This window comes from Plutella xylostella, chromosome 26, assembly GCF_932276165.1.
Source record: "Plutella xylostella chromosome 26, ilPluXylo3.1, whole genome shotgun sequence".
Taxonomy (NCBI): Eukaryota; Metazoa; Arthropoda; class Insecta; order Lepidoptera; family Plutellidae; genus Plutella; species Plutella xylostella.
Window position 1 is genome coordinate 6,886,699 of NC_064006.1, and position 13,937 is coordinate 6,900,635.

At 41.5% G+C, this 13,937-nt stretch overlaps 1 protein-coding gene and 1 long non-coding RNA gene across 2 annotated transcripts in view; one reads left to right on the plus strand and one right to left on the minus strand.

Moving 5' to 3' along the window:
* Positions 1-13,937, minus strand: part of LOC105387762 (erythroid differentiation-related factor 1) — a 28,568-nt gene that overhangs the window by 4,651 nt on the left and 9,980 nt on the right. Inside the window, exons 8-13 of the mRNA XM_038111694.2 lie at positions 10,564-10,709; positions 9,577-9,695; positions 8,805-8,933; positions 7,223-7,798; positions 6,781-6,862; positions 5,924-6,085 (exon numbers count right to left, since the gene is read on the minus strand). Coding sequence (XP_037967622.2) covers positions 5,924-6,085; positions 6,781-6,862; positions 7,223-7,798; positions 8,805-8,933; positions 9,577-9,695; positions 10,564-10,709 — 1,214 coding nt within the window. The remainder of the gene's footprint in view (positions 1-5,923; positions 6,086-6,780; positions 6,863-7,222; positions 7,799-8,804; positions 8,934-9,576; positions 9,696-10,563; positions 10,710-13,937) is intronic.
* On the plus strand, positions 3,718-4,947 carry LOC125490687. Its single transcript, XR_007267839.1, has 2 exons — positions 3,718-3,815; positions 4,295-4,947. It is a non-coding gene; the product is annotated as an uncharacterized LOC125490687 (long non-coding RNA).

The following is a 13,937-nucleotide window of genomic DNA, read 5'->3' on the forward strand; positions in this document are numbered from 1 at the left end:
TCCTATGCGTCAGTAATTTTATAAAAATAAAAACATTTCAAGTTTCACAAAACGGGGATATGATGGCACTTCAGGACTTTTTCCATCGTCTCTATAGGCATAAAAAAAATATATGACAGGTTTTGATGTGACGTTGTTTGGACGTTGTAGGTCTATGGTTAGACGTGTGACCAAAGAGTATGTAAAAGCTGACGCCTGTCAATTTTTTCTTTTTTATTGCCCATATATTTTTATAGAGACGATGGAAAAAGTCCTGAAGTGCCATCATATCCCCGTTTTGTGAAACTTGAAATGTTTTTATTTTTATAAAATTACTGACGCATAGGAAAAATCTGAGATTTTTTTAGGATGATACGGAGGGTTATTCCTATCATTAGAAAAATTATGAGCGTTGTTCAATTTTTTCAGACATAGCCTATTGCTGCTGTGGGGTTCCGCTAAGACTTGGTTAAGACCGGTAACCAGGCAACGGGTTATTTACTTTTGACACATCTGTCAAGAATTCAAGATGGAAAAATGAACAGAGCCTTTGATAAACAATATCCGAACTAAATGTTGTGTGACATAAAAAATGAAGCGAAATACTGTCTTGGTTTTATATACTGTCAAACCGAGATAAAAGTTTTAATTTAATGTCCTAACCTAACTTGGAACCGCAATATAGAAACACAAATTGATGGCCCTACCTGGAAATCGAACCCGGGATCCCTGGGTGATGAAGCTGAGCTTCTACCACTAGACCACAGAGGTAGATATAAGAAGTTAAACCTAATCACTTAATGAGAACTATTGAATTAAGTGAAAAATCTTCAAACAAAATGTTTTAAAATAAGACCTTACTTAGAAATTGAGGTGTTATTTGTTGAGTCCTTTCTTTTGCACTGACACTCCATCTAGTTCGTTGTATCGTTTTTCAAAGGGCATGGTGTAATGATATTATTTTCAATGACGGATGTCAAAAAACAACCTCGATAGAAATAGTAACCATGGCAACCACAAAACCAAAAAGTTTGGTTGTTTGAGGTTGTTTGACATTATAGAGACATAGACACCAATTTCAATGAATATGACAGAATATTGAATGAAGTGTGAGTGAATGATTCACATAATGCTTGATTTATGAATGGTCTATTAGGTTTTCGTCATGGGACTCATCCAATTAACAAGGGTAATAATCCTTAAACGCGACGTCAGCAAATCCGTTATTGAGACTGTAACTAACAGAATCATGAGAAACCAGGTCTTAAGCCGTCACAGACTTAGCTATAATATATATTAATATACCATACAATTCATATATCTGTGGTGACTTCACAGAAATATATATTATAGCTGAGTGTGCGGTCACTGCGAAAATGTATAGAAAATATACAGTAATATGCCTAGCTATAAAAATATTAATATATATTATGTGTTCCGTAGCGACATCTGAAATCCATGTTATGAGATAGCATCTCCCTTATCATCGTAGCAGCTTGCAGTTTTCAAATTTTCGCGCCAAAATCCCACGCTTTCTACGATTGGTCAAGCCTCGGGCGCGGGCGGCGTCGCTTTCTAGCTGTCAGATTAGTGACTTTTCCACCATTATTGCGTCAAACTTAAAGTCGTACGCATTGCAGTTTTTTTCGAAATCTTGTTTTATCTGAAATATTAGCAAATTTCCAACAAGATTTTGTTCGCGTCTCGCGTGTTGTGTGAAAATACCAATATTAAGATGGATGCAGTGTCAGATGGGTGCAATTCGACCGGGGAAGTGTTTTTCCGCATGTCAAAATGGCGGGCCCGACGCGTGCCTTTCCGAAGAAAATGAGTGTTTGGTGCACATGCTGCGGTCCCCCGTAGCAGGCGCGCCGGAGGAACACAACACGCAAGTGCAGGAGGCGGGCGGCCCGGCGCCGCGCCCGGTCGGCGCGGCCGCCGCCCCCGCCACGCCCACGCCGCTACTGCCGCCGCCCTCCCGCTCTCGTAAGAGACGTCGGGAGACGTCGAGTTTGGCTCTCGGAGTAGCATTAGCAGGGCCAGCTGCTCATTAGAGTGCGCGCGCCGAAGCCGCAAGGATCGCCGCGGCACGCGCCGCGCGTCCCGCCGCCGTCACGCGCGCTCGCGCCCGCGCCACCGCCGCCGCCGCCGCCCGGGTCCGCTCATCGAGTTTTTCGGAGCTTGATACACAAGGTTTGAAGTTCTGTCGCAGCAGCCGGTAAGTCAATTACCTATCTGACTTAGTGAGTGCTAATAAGGAAAACCAACTAAGGCCACAAGACTTTTTACTTACACCACAATCAAATGACGAGGTGTGTAATTTATCAATTTCCATAAAAGAAAAGGACAGTCCTTTCCTGGTTTTCAAGCAGGGGGAGGAGACAAAAAGATCAATAACAAATACAAGCCCCTTACAATAAATACAAAGAATCTTATAAAAAATTACTAATTGCCATTCGTAGGCTGCCTTCAATACTACCTTTACTACTTTGGGAATCACTCATAGCACCACCTGTAGTACCTACCTACTTAAAAGTAATAAAATCAGCTTCCCATTTTACAAAACCACCACTGATTTTACCTTCAGCAGAAAACATAATAAGATTCCATACTGGTGTCGCAAAGAATGCTCGCTCAGATAAACCAAATGTTCACAACAATCACCAATTGGATAGCGGAAACCCTCAGGACTCGAGGAATTCGCATGATTGAGTATCTCAACGATTATTGCCTTGTCAGTCAGTCCAAAGAGAACCTCTTAAACACACAAGAGCAACGATAGACCATTGATCTTCTACAAAGCTTATGATGGATTATCAAAAGTCCATAACGACTCCATCAAAAAGAGCCTGGAATTCTTGGGTGTGGGTTGGGACACACATGCAAACCGCAAGTTCCTCCCACCGTCAAAGACAGACAGTATTCAACAGTCAATTATTGGTATGCTGACATGTGGCAGTTGGAACCTAAAGCAGGCACAACGCCTCTTAGGGAAATTCAACTTTGTAGCCTTCATCACCCACCGGGGAAGGCTGCATTGCCGTTTTATGCAAAGACACTGTCAAAAAATCGACTATGCCCCCAGACAGAGTTATTGATTCCAGAAGAGATTACATCAGAGCTAAAGTGGTGGTATTCAACAGTCAATTACTGGTATGCTGACATGTGGCAGTTGGAACCTGAAGCAGGCACAACGCCTCTTAGGGAAATTCAACTTTGTAGCCTTCATCACCCATCGGGGAAGGCTGCATTGCCGTTTTATACAAAGACACTGTCAAGAATCTTGTCTATGCCGCCAGACAGAGTTATTGATTCCAGAAGAGGTTTCAACAGAGCTAAAGTGGTGGCTACAGAATCTGCACATCCCGTACTTGATCCACGAACCACAACGAGTGATGAATTACCTGACCAGGCATGGGTTGCCCAAATAAACGATTCAAAGGTTTCGGCCAGTGGGATATTGTAATTTGAAGGAAATGTTCACTGTTATAGGTGCCATAAGCATGAAATACAAGACACTCAGACAGACAACAGTATTACTACTACAGAGGGACAACAGGACAGTTATGGCCTACATCAAACAAGAAGGAGGGACCAGGTCGTTGACCCTACATTGCCTAGCCAAGACACTACTGGACCTCATCGACGAGCTCAACAGTATGCTGACACCACAGTACCTTCCAGGCGTTACAATGCAAACTGCTTGTCACGCGGACCAACTCCAGAGTGACACTTACTCATACATACCTCAAATGTCAACAAGGAAATACCTACACACCTATTTGGAATAAATGGTCGGTTTGGTGCTCTAAGCTCATTGACATATATATTACTGCGTAAGGACAGGCCAAACCACTCAAGAAAATGGCACCCGCACGTTGGCCCTAAAGTAGACATTTTAGGGCCAACGGTCCTCAGTCGACAGTTGTCTGTGACGGAGAGATGAGTCTTTGTTTCTTGTGATAAATATGCCTATTTTTGTTGTGAAAGGCTAAAAAACTATCATACGAAGGTCAAAAAGGAATATGGAATATCGTATCATCTTTAATTAATAAATAAACACATTTTAAAGCGATAATTATTTTACTACCAAAGTCTACAATGGCCGCACGATGTAACCTTGTACGGACGTCCGCATGCAACTCACTCATAAATTATTATGTACACCTACTGTCCGGTGACGGTAAAATATGAACGCACGTACAAGGTTGCGTCGTCAGGATAAGTAGCTCGGCTCTGACATAGTTCCAACAAATTATGACAGATGGCAGTTATTTTGCTTGTATGAAGAAGGTTTGAGTAAAATGTTCTGAAGTTCCTTCCTTTTGAAATCATTGTCTAAGCTACATATAAACAAGTTTATTCCTTCGTCAGTAATGGTCGCAAAATATTTAGCTTCTATATTTCTTAATGATGGTGTAGCGAGTCCGCGTTGTTCTATGGTGTAGCTTATCGATCTGTTCTTGTTCATAAATCTGTAATTTCTATTAAAAAATATCACAGAATCTGGTCTTAAAACACGTTTTAAAGGCTATTTCAGTAGCAAAACCTGTGCCCATGAAGCCACCCATGTGGAATGCACGTGTGCTCATAGAATATCTACAGCATTCTTCTCCGCTGGTAGATAAAATTTTTGGAGTAACTAAGAGAACAGCTACTTTACTCCTATTATACTCGGGGCGCAGGGTACATGATTTAACTTTGCTGCATTGTGACAATGATCATTTAATTGACGATGGTAAGAGTATAGTCATAGTTCCTGTGTTTGGTTCAAAACCAGATACAAACTCATATCCACAGTCAGGTTAGAAGCTGCTATCGAGGGCAGATCATAATATAGATGTATATAAAAAATAAAAATAAAAAAATCTGCTAAATGAATTATTGTGTGATATACATGCCTAAATAGGTATATAATTATTCTAAGTTTGTTGTGATTAGGTCTATTAGGTTCATGGCCAATTTATTTTTTAATAAATTAGTATAAGGTATTTTAATATGGTCACCTCCATTTCATTGGTATTTCCATAGTTAGTACCTATATTTCTCATCACGGATTTATATCTGATGATCAAAGTATAGTGGTTTGCAATGGAAACCAGCAATCATGTAAACAAACCAAATTGTCACGATTACTCCGTAATCACATACATTTTCGATCAATTTATGAACATAGTCTGATTTCAACGAACACACCATTGTTTTCACATTATCTTCAACACGATTTAACTTGTATTTATAAGTTAAATTTGTTAAAACATTTGCAACGTAAAAATTTCGAAGTATTTGACAAGCTGTCATCTTAGTTTTTTACTCATCGAACTCTATAAGTCATTGAAAAGTTAGTGTTGTTCGTAATCTGAAGTTATCTTTTATTTTTAATTTAATAAATTATTTTAATTTAATATTATTTGAATACAATTTTAAAAAAAATCAAGAGCTTAATATAATTAACCAAAACGAAAAAAGGAAGAGGAAGAAATGAAAAAGCTCGACGGCATTTTAGACATGGCAAGCGATGACATAGTGGTTCCATTTATAATTACGGTCACCGGCGACACTTCTGATAGTGATGATGACGAAGACGAAGATTTAAATTTGTTTTAATAAACACTTTTTTTATATATAATCAGTTTTATTTTATAGTCTATGGCTTATATATTTAATCTAATTAGAACACTATGACATCACTATGGGCATAAACAATACGCTGTCAATGTCAGTCCGCCATATTTGTTTACATGATTGTTGGTTTCTATTGCAAACGACTGTAAGTTACCTACTTCACATTATTGCGTCATCTCTAGCTGCCAGGTGATAACAGACATTTCTCATAACATGGATTTCAGATGTCGCTGGAAACATAATAAGAGTTTTAATGGTAGGTAAAACTCCAATATTATAGCTAAGTCTGTGACAGGCTTTATAAAAAACAATAACTCACTCTGTGCCTCATTCATATACCGCACTCCCAGTTCATTCTTCACGGACGCCAGTCGCCTCAATAACTCGCACTTCTTCCCTTCGGCGGTCACGTTGAGCGCGCGCTCGTAGTACTCACAGGAGCGGACCATCGAGTCTAGCTCGTCGGATGGTAGGGATAGATCTGGGGAGATATAGGGTTATTATACACTCAAGAGCAACAAAAAAGTGAGGACATAATATAGAGTTATAATGTATAATACAATCAAGAGAAATGAAAAAGTTGCAGTGAGATATGGAACGTCAATTGCAGGTGGTTTTTCATTGCTTGTGAGTGTACAGCATACAGCGCAATTTATTTACATATTTTATTTGCACAAGCCAATAAAACTGTTATTGCTACTGCGGCTGTACGGCAAAATAAGAAGGAAATTACAAAATTCCATAAAATAAAATCAATCAATGGATTCCTAACTAAAACGTGCCATAAGAGGTAGCTCTTTCACAGAATAAAATACATAACATTATATTATTTATAAGTACAGTACGGCACGACATGCCCGCTTATCACGAATTTCGTATATCTGAATTATAATTAGCTCAGTAATCATCTACTGCTGGACTGCCTTTCTAAAGGAGCGCCACAACAGTCGGTCCTGGACGGCCTTCCTCATCCAGCTACCTGTCTAATGAATGGCCAGTTTTATGGCAGCTTTATATGCAGCTGTCATGCTTGACACGTGACTTTATTAATGTGTAAAGTTGACTACGGATCAAAAAACTGTCTAAGGTCCAGCAAACCGGTGGGCGACTCACGCTACGCTTGAATATTCATGTCTGAATAAGAGTATTTAATTTAATAGTCTAAACGGCACTTACCTAGATTGAACTCGTCTTCAAGCACGCCCTCGGTCTCCTCCAACACGTCATTCTCTATCTCCGCCCGCAGTTTACTGTCCACCTGATGCAATAAAAAATATTATAATAATAGTACAAACTCCATAAAAATATTGTTAGTCACGTGACCTTAAACTAGTTATAGAGAGTAAAAAATATGTTTTTATGCTATACTTTTTGTGACCCCGTATACATATACACAATGAGAAACAAGAACTATAAGGGTGGGTGTGTGAATGAATGAATACAAGAATGAATGAATGCATCTGAGGAGCCTACCCGAGTGACTTACAACTGTAACTTACATAAGTCCGCCACACCCTGACACAGACTGACAACTAATCTTAATGGCTAATCCTTTCACCAAGGTGACAAATTGTGTATTGAAGAATGATTGAATGAAAGAAAAGCATAAAGCACTCACCTCATGATCTTTCTCAAACTGCAACTTAAATTGATCCAATCTCGCCCAATTCTTCGATAACTGGAAGAAATTATCCCCAACCCTCCCTAGCAGACAGCTGGCATCCACAATCCGACTCTTTATAATCATATTACTCAACAAATTCTGGCATTTGGACGCCAAATCTATATACTTCAAGGAAAACCCAAAAGCCTCATGAGAATAGCTGTGTTCGGCCAACGTTGCAAACGCTAGACAAATCTTCTCATACAAAAGCGTTTTTAAATGCAACTTCCAAGCGAAATTATCGTCTCTATTCGGCTCATGCCAAGATGGGTATACGTTGTTTTCTTTGCGCACTTGTATCGCGTTTTTGTCCACATTACTCTGTGTGTCTATTTGATAGTTTGTCTTATCTGTGTTCTTTCTTTCCCGCCGTCGTCTCCTGCTTCGTGATTGGTGCTCTTTAGGTTCGGAACTGTCAAGTTTTCTGCGTAACGGTTCGTAGTTCATTTTGATTGGCTCGTAAGGGTTCGCCATTTTGGGCGATTGCTCTTCGATTATTATTTGCTGGCGGAGTCGCTCTCTTTCTTCCTCCTGTGAATATAATATTATGGTTGAAGCATTAATTAATAAACGAACAAATGGCGATAACTAGGATTGGGCCTTCTTTGCATTTGTTACTGAAATGAAATAACCGACAAGACGATCACTTGTGATATTATCTGAAAATTGATTGTTATTGTTACAAACAACACACTGATCTGACACTTGTAATACGATGTGTAAAACCTTGGTTCGAACAGAACACCGACCTGACACTCGATAGGCACGCTCTGCAGTTCGACTATTCTCTATTTTTTTGGAGACAGTAATATTATTGTAACAAATAGCACACTGACCTTGCACTTGTCGATAGGCATGCTCTACAGCACTATTTACCCCTTGAGCTTGTGTTGTAAATTTACTTTTACAAACAACACAGCAATCATACTCTTGTGATACGTCGCAATTCATTATTACAAACAGCACACTCACCTTGCACTTGCCGATGGAAACGCTCTGCAGAGTCTGCAGTGCTTTTGACCCGTTGAGCGCGTCTTGTAAAACCATTGTTACAAAAGTAAAGCGAGCTTGTCAATAGGCACGCGTGTTACAAACTCATAGTAACAAACAGCGCACTCACCTTGCACTTGTCAATAGGCACGCTCTGAAGCGCTATCAGCCCCTTTCCGCAGCGGTCCGGCGGAGACGTGCCGATATTTGGATACCTAGATAGCGACCTCTATACTATAGGAACTACTAAATTTGACAAACAACGGCAACGACATTGATGCGAGCTATCCGCTATTTGTCTACTCTGACAATGAGCCAAGTCAAATTTCCTTCTAATCAAGCCTTAAAAATGAGATTCATATAAATGTATTTTAGAGTACCACCTGTATATGTAGAGTTAATATAATAGACGGACTTTTGATAGTCGGACGCTATTTACATAGTTTCTTAGGTCGTAAAGATGTGAAAGCGCTATTATTATGTAAAATCATTGCAACAAACAGCGCACTCACCTTGCACTTGTTGATAGTACAAACAACACACTCACCTTGCACTTGTCAATGGGCACGCTTTGCAGTGCTATTAATCCCTTGAGCGCGTGTTGGAGCGCCTTGCCGCAGCGGTCCGGCGGAGATGTGCCGAGAGGCTCGCTCTCCTTCTCTCTGGACTTAGGACCCTGGGGGCAGAGGGGGGAAATATTAGGTTATTGAAGAAAGTTGAAAATCTTCGACCAATAATGTAACCGTTACATTATATACAAATTTACCTACAAAGTTGTCGGACGGAAGTGTGTCGTTTTCTGTTAGATTATAACAAGGAATTAGTTGTAGACTTTTGACACATCTGACAAGAATTTAATATGGAGATGGCGTATTATTGATGACATTACAAACAGGGGTGTTAATGATCTAACAGACTATGGTGAAACTAGGTATAAATATGCCATTGGAATATTTAACACAGGATGTTAGAAGAAGGATGGCTAAAAGTTGATAATTTATGTGATTCTTCTGTGGGTAAAATCTATGTACAACGGTGTGGATTATTACGGGCAGAAAATAAAACCTACAGAAAAAGAAAAACTAGTTGAAAATGGGGTAACTGTTATTGACATGGTATGAAACTTGTGACAGCCGGAGCGATGGCGGGGCGGGGCGGTGCGGCGCTCGATCGCCCATTTCGTACACAACGCTATGTTTTTAATGCATTTGGTTACATCTCGCGGCCTGATTGTCGGACCTATGAATAAGCCCACATAGATAGTCCAGTCTTTATCTTCATATTATTTCTGTATTTGTGTGGCTTATTTGTATAATTACCGTGTGCGTGTGGTGCGCGCGGTCGGCTATATGACTCAGCGCGAGATCGCGTGCGTTAGACTCGTCCTCTTCAGACTCGTAGCACGGCTCTTCTGCGTCAGACTCGCTTTGGCTTTCCTCTGTAACGTAATAGATGATAATTATTATGAATATTATCTATATTTATACAACGTTTTGTCGTAAATCACTGATTTCGGCGCAGCTAAAACCGTTAAGTAATCTATAAAAAGTGGGTGTGTAGTCAGTGTCAGTCGGCTCTTTGCGTTTTAGGAAATACCGGTTAAATTTGTATTGCCTCGCCTCGCTCGGTTCTCAAAGCTTGAGAGTATGCAGGGTTGAGATGTATGGCCTTGCTTCGCTCGGCACTCTAGGTTTTAGGAAATACGGGGTCGGTTTGAATGGCCTCGCTTCGCTCGGCTCTTTAGGGTTAAAAAAAATGCCGATAAGGTTAGGCTTTAGAGAATGCCGGGTTGAATTGTATGGGCTCGATAGTAACCGGATATCCCTCACAACCCAGCCCCCGTATTTTGTAACTTTTTGAGAGTTAGAAACCGGTGATAATTGGTATCAACTTGAGAGACTTATTAACCGAAAACACCGAAAATCTTAGTGAAAGAAATATGCAAGAAGCCTACCAATATATCCTTACATTCAACACAAACGTTTGTGAAATCAGATAAGTCAGTAAAAAGTTATTAATTAATAATGCTCTAAGTTGTCAGCCATTTTATATCAACCAACCCCACTCGGAGTTACATAATACGGGGGCTGGTAGGGTACTATTCTATTCTATTCTGGTAGGGGGTGAAGTTCCTGTACGTGGCTCTCTCGAGTGGAACCTTTGTACATATCCCCTTGATTTCAGCTCAGCCAGCCTAGCTCCCGAGTAAACTGGAGTAGGAAGCTTGGGTGTTCCAATAGCTGAGATAGGCGCTCTGTTGGTCCAAGAATAGATAATCTTGTTTCTGTAGTAGGTAGGGTACTGACCGGTGAACTCGGGGCGCGCGGGGTCGGTGGCGGCGGGCAGCAACAAGTCCGCCAGCATGTAGTGCGCGGACGCCACGATCTGCGCGTGCGCATCGGCGCGGAGCAGCGAGATGGCCTGCTCTAGCAGCTGCTTCACGTGCTTGGACCTGGGGAGTGGATTGGTAAAATTATTATTATGTTTTCTTTCGAAACACAACAGCAGATTGGTTTGTAAAAATCATATTTTTCCTATATTTATACTAAAGCTGCGTACAGACCGGCCAAACGAACGGGTTTCGTTGACCTTCGTTTCTGCAATCTGCCCTGTATTATGTATGATAAATATCCATCGTTGAGCGTTCGTTGGGCCGGTCTGTGCGTAGCTTAAGAAATCAAATAAGAGCTGTTGCACGCTTCGTCTATGGAAAATGGTATTTATATTTTACTAGCTGTTCCCGCTAGCTTCGCTTCGCCTTGAACAGTTTTCCGTGGGAATTCCGCGATAAAAAGTAGCCTATTCGTTAATCCAGGGTGTCAGCTAACTCCATTCTAATTTTTTTTTTTATTTTAGCCGGCATCTAAAAAAATGCAGTGCTGTTGAGTATGAAGTCATCTATAATCTATGGTTGTTTGTCTATGGTTGAAAACCTCCCATTGACCAATAGCGTGGCGTTTTGGCACAATCCACCTTTAACATGTCCTAAAAAGTGTCTTCTGGGCATTGGTCAAAATATCCGCCCTATAAGAAACCGAAAAAGTGCGTGCGTAGTTCTATACTCTGCCGTGGCGTTAGTGTCGCTTAAAAATATTTTGCTTTCGTCTAGAGAGGATTTTTTCTGTGTCACCTTAGTAGGGTGACAGTATGTGCCTTGGGTGATAGTAATAGTTCATCATTTTTCGCTCTAGTCTAGTTGAAAGCGAAAGATGGCGCTAGTAGTTCTATACTCTGTCGTGGCGCTAGTGTCAAAAAAAACTTTCGCTTTTGTTTTGTTCTAGGGCCGAATTTATAATGAATCACACTTGAAGCCTTGTAGTACGCCTTGTAGCCTTTTGGCCACCCTACAGTACATATTTATACACAATAAGTTACTCATTTTGCATTCTTCTGGAGCAGAATTAATACAGTATAAGTTAGTGACCTGTTAGTGAGCCTCATGTTCCTGTGGGCGCGGTACAGCGGCATGGCCGCGGCGTGGTGAAGGGGTTGTCCAGCGCGTCCGGACACAGCCACGTCAGCGCGTATAGCCACCAGCAGCAGCATCATCATCAGCCTAGCATCGTTCATAGAGTACTGAGTAACTTGAGCGAAGTGCTTGACGCAATAAACGAATAGCGCATCAATGGCTTCTCGCGGTTTAGACTAGGTCCTCATAAGTGTCTTTGGCGCATTAAGTAAATTAAACAACGTCTTATGTACATTACGGTTTATTCCAGAATGAATCATATATGGCCCCTACCCACACAAGCTCCTTTATTACTAATCTATATCTACCTACATTACATACACTACAATCCTCTCCACTTAAATAACAGTATACTCTTAACAAACTAACTTAATTAAATTTAATCATATACTTAAGTGATCACTAAACTTAACTATTATACTTACTTACTACTTGTTATACATATATAATACTAAACCATTATTTATATACAGGATTCTGATTACGAGTACTTCGTATAGGTTTCGCGGTAGGCGGAGACTGTGGTAGATTCACTGTTGTACTAGGCGTAGGCGATTTTGTAACCGTGTGATCCGTGTTATCAATGCTATCACTTAGCGAAGGACTATAGTCGCAGGCACCGCTCACCCTCGGCCCTGAATCACGACGCCGAACCGGATCGCAAGGCGGAGGTGCAACACTTAAGGACGACCTCTGCCTTAGTTGGTCAATATGTCTATGTGTCTCAGAACCATCTTCCCTACGGACAGTATAGTCAGTAGTGCCTAACCTCTCTGACACTTCCCCCGCAACCCACTTTTTACCCGGTTGGTATTGCCTACACCATACTGTATCGCCTGCCTTTAGCTCCCTGACACTACCCCCTGCACCCTCGACCTGACTACGCTGAGCTCTCAACACCTTTTTTTCCCTATCTGGCTTTATTACATCAAGTCTAGTTCTCAACGAACGCCCCATTAAAATTTGCGCTGGGCTATCCCCCGTTGTGCAATGCTCGGTGTTACGATAATGTAGTAAAAACTTCTGTAATGCCATTGATACATTCGAATTTTCCAATTTCGCCTTTTTTATAACTTTCTTAAGCGTTTTAACCGCATTCTCGGCAGCCCCGTTTGAAGCGGGATGATAAGGTGCGGAAAATATGTGGTCTATCCCGTTTGACCTTGTGAATAATTCGAACTCAGTGCTCGAGAATGGCGGGCCGTTATCGGAAATGATTTGTTTACACAACCCAAATTGCGCAAAAAGTTGACTTAACTTCTCAATGGCGTGCGTCGCGCCAGTGCTAGGCACCGCAAAGATTTCCATCCATTTAGAGGTAGCATCGACTACCACTAAGTACAACTGATTGAATATTGGACCCATGTAATCAACATGGAGCCTGGTCCACGGCCGGCCGTGCCAAGGCCACGGGCTCGGCTGGTGCGCGCGCGGCGCGTCGCTCTCGGCCGCGCACACCGCGCAGGCGCGACACGTCGCCTCGACACCTTCATCCACCCCCGGCCACCATACATAACTACGCGCTATACTTTTGGTTTTAACGATTCCCATATGTGGCTCGTGTAACTCTGCTAACACTTTTTTTTTACAGCTTTCAGGGACGACCACTCTGTGGCCCCACATAATGCAACCCATTTCTACATAAAGTTCGTTCCTGCGATTGAAATAAGGTTTCACGCTTTGAATTTCAATCTCCTGCGGCCAGCCGTCGTTTATAAAACTAACGACTCTGCTCAAAATTGGGTCCCTGGCCGTCTCCCTTTTAATCAATGAAGCATCTAATAATAACGCGTCTTGTACTTGATGTAAGTAGGTTTGCTCGGGTATCTGATTGTTAGGATATTCTTTAACCTTTAATGGTAATCGCGAAAAACCGTCTGCTATATTTTCTTTCGTTGTGACATACTCAATGTCATAGCTATAAGCCGAAAGTATGACCGCCCACCTTTGTAATCTACTCGCGGCCATAGGTGGTACGCCGGATTTTGATCCAAAAATACTAACTAATGGTTTGTGATCCGTTCTAAGTAAAAACTTTCTACCGTACAGATATTGGTGAAACTTTTTAAGGCTAACTATAATCGCTAAAGCTTCCCGCTGTATCTGAGCGTAATTTTTTTCCGCGTCGCTAAGCGTCCTAGACATGTACGCGACGGGGCGCTCCCCGCGCGCGCCCGGCTGCGTGAGCACTCCGCCTACCCCCTGCCCGCT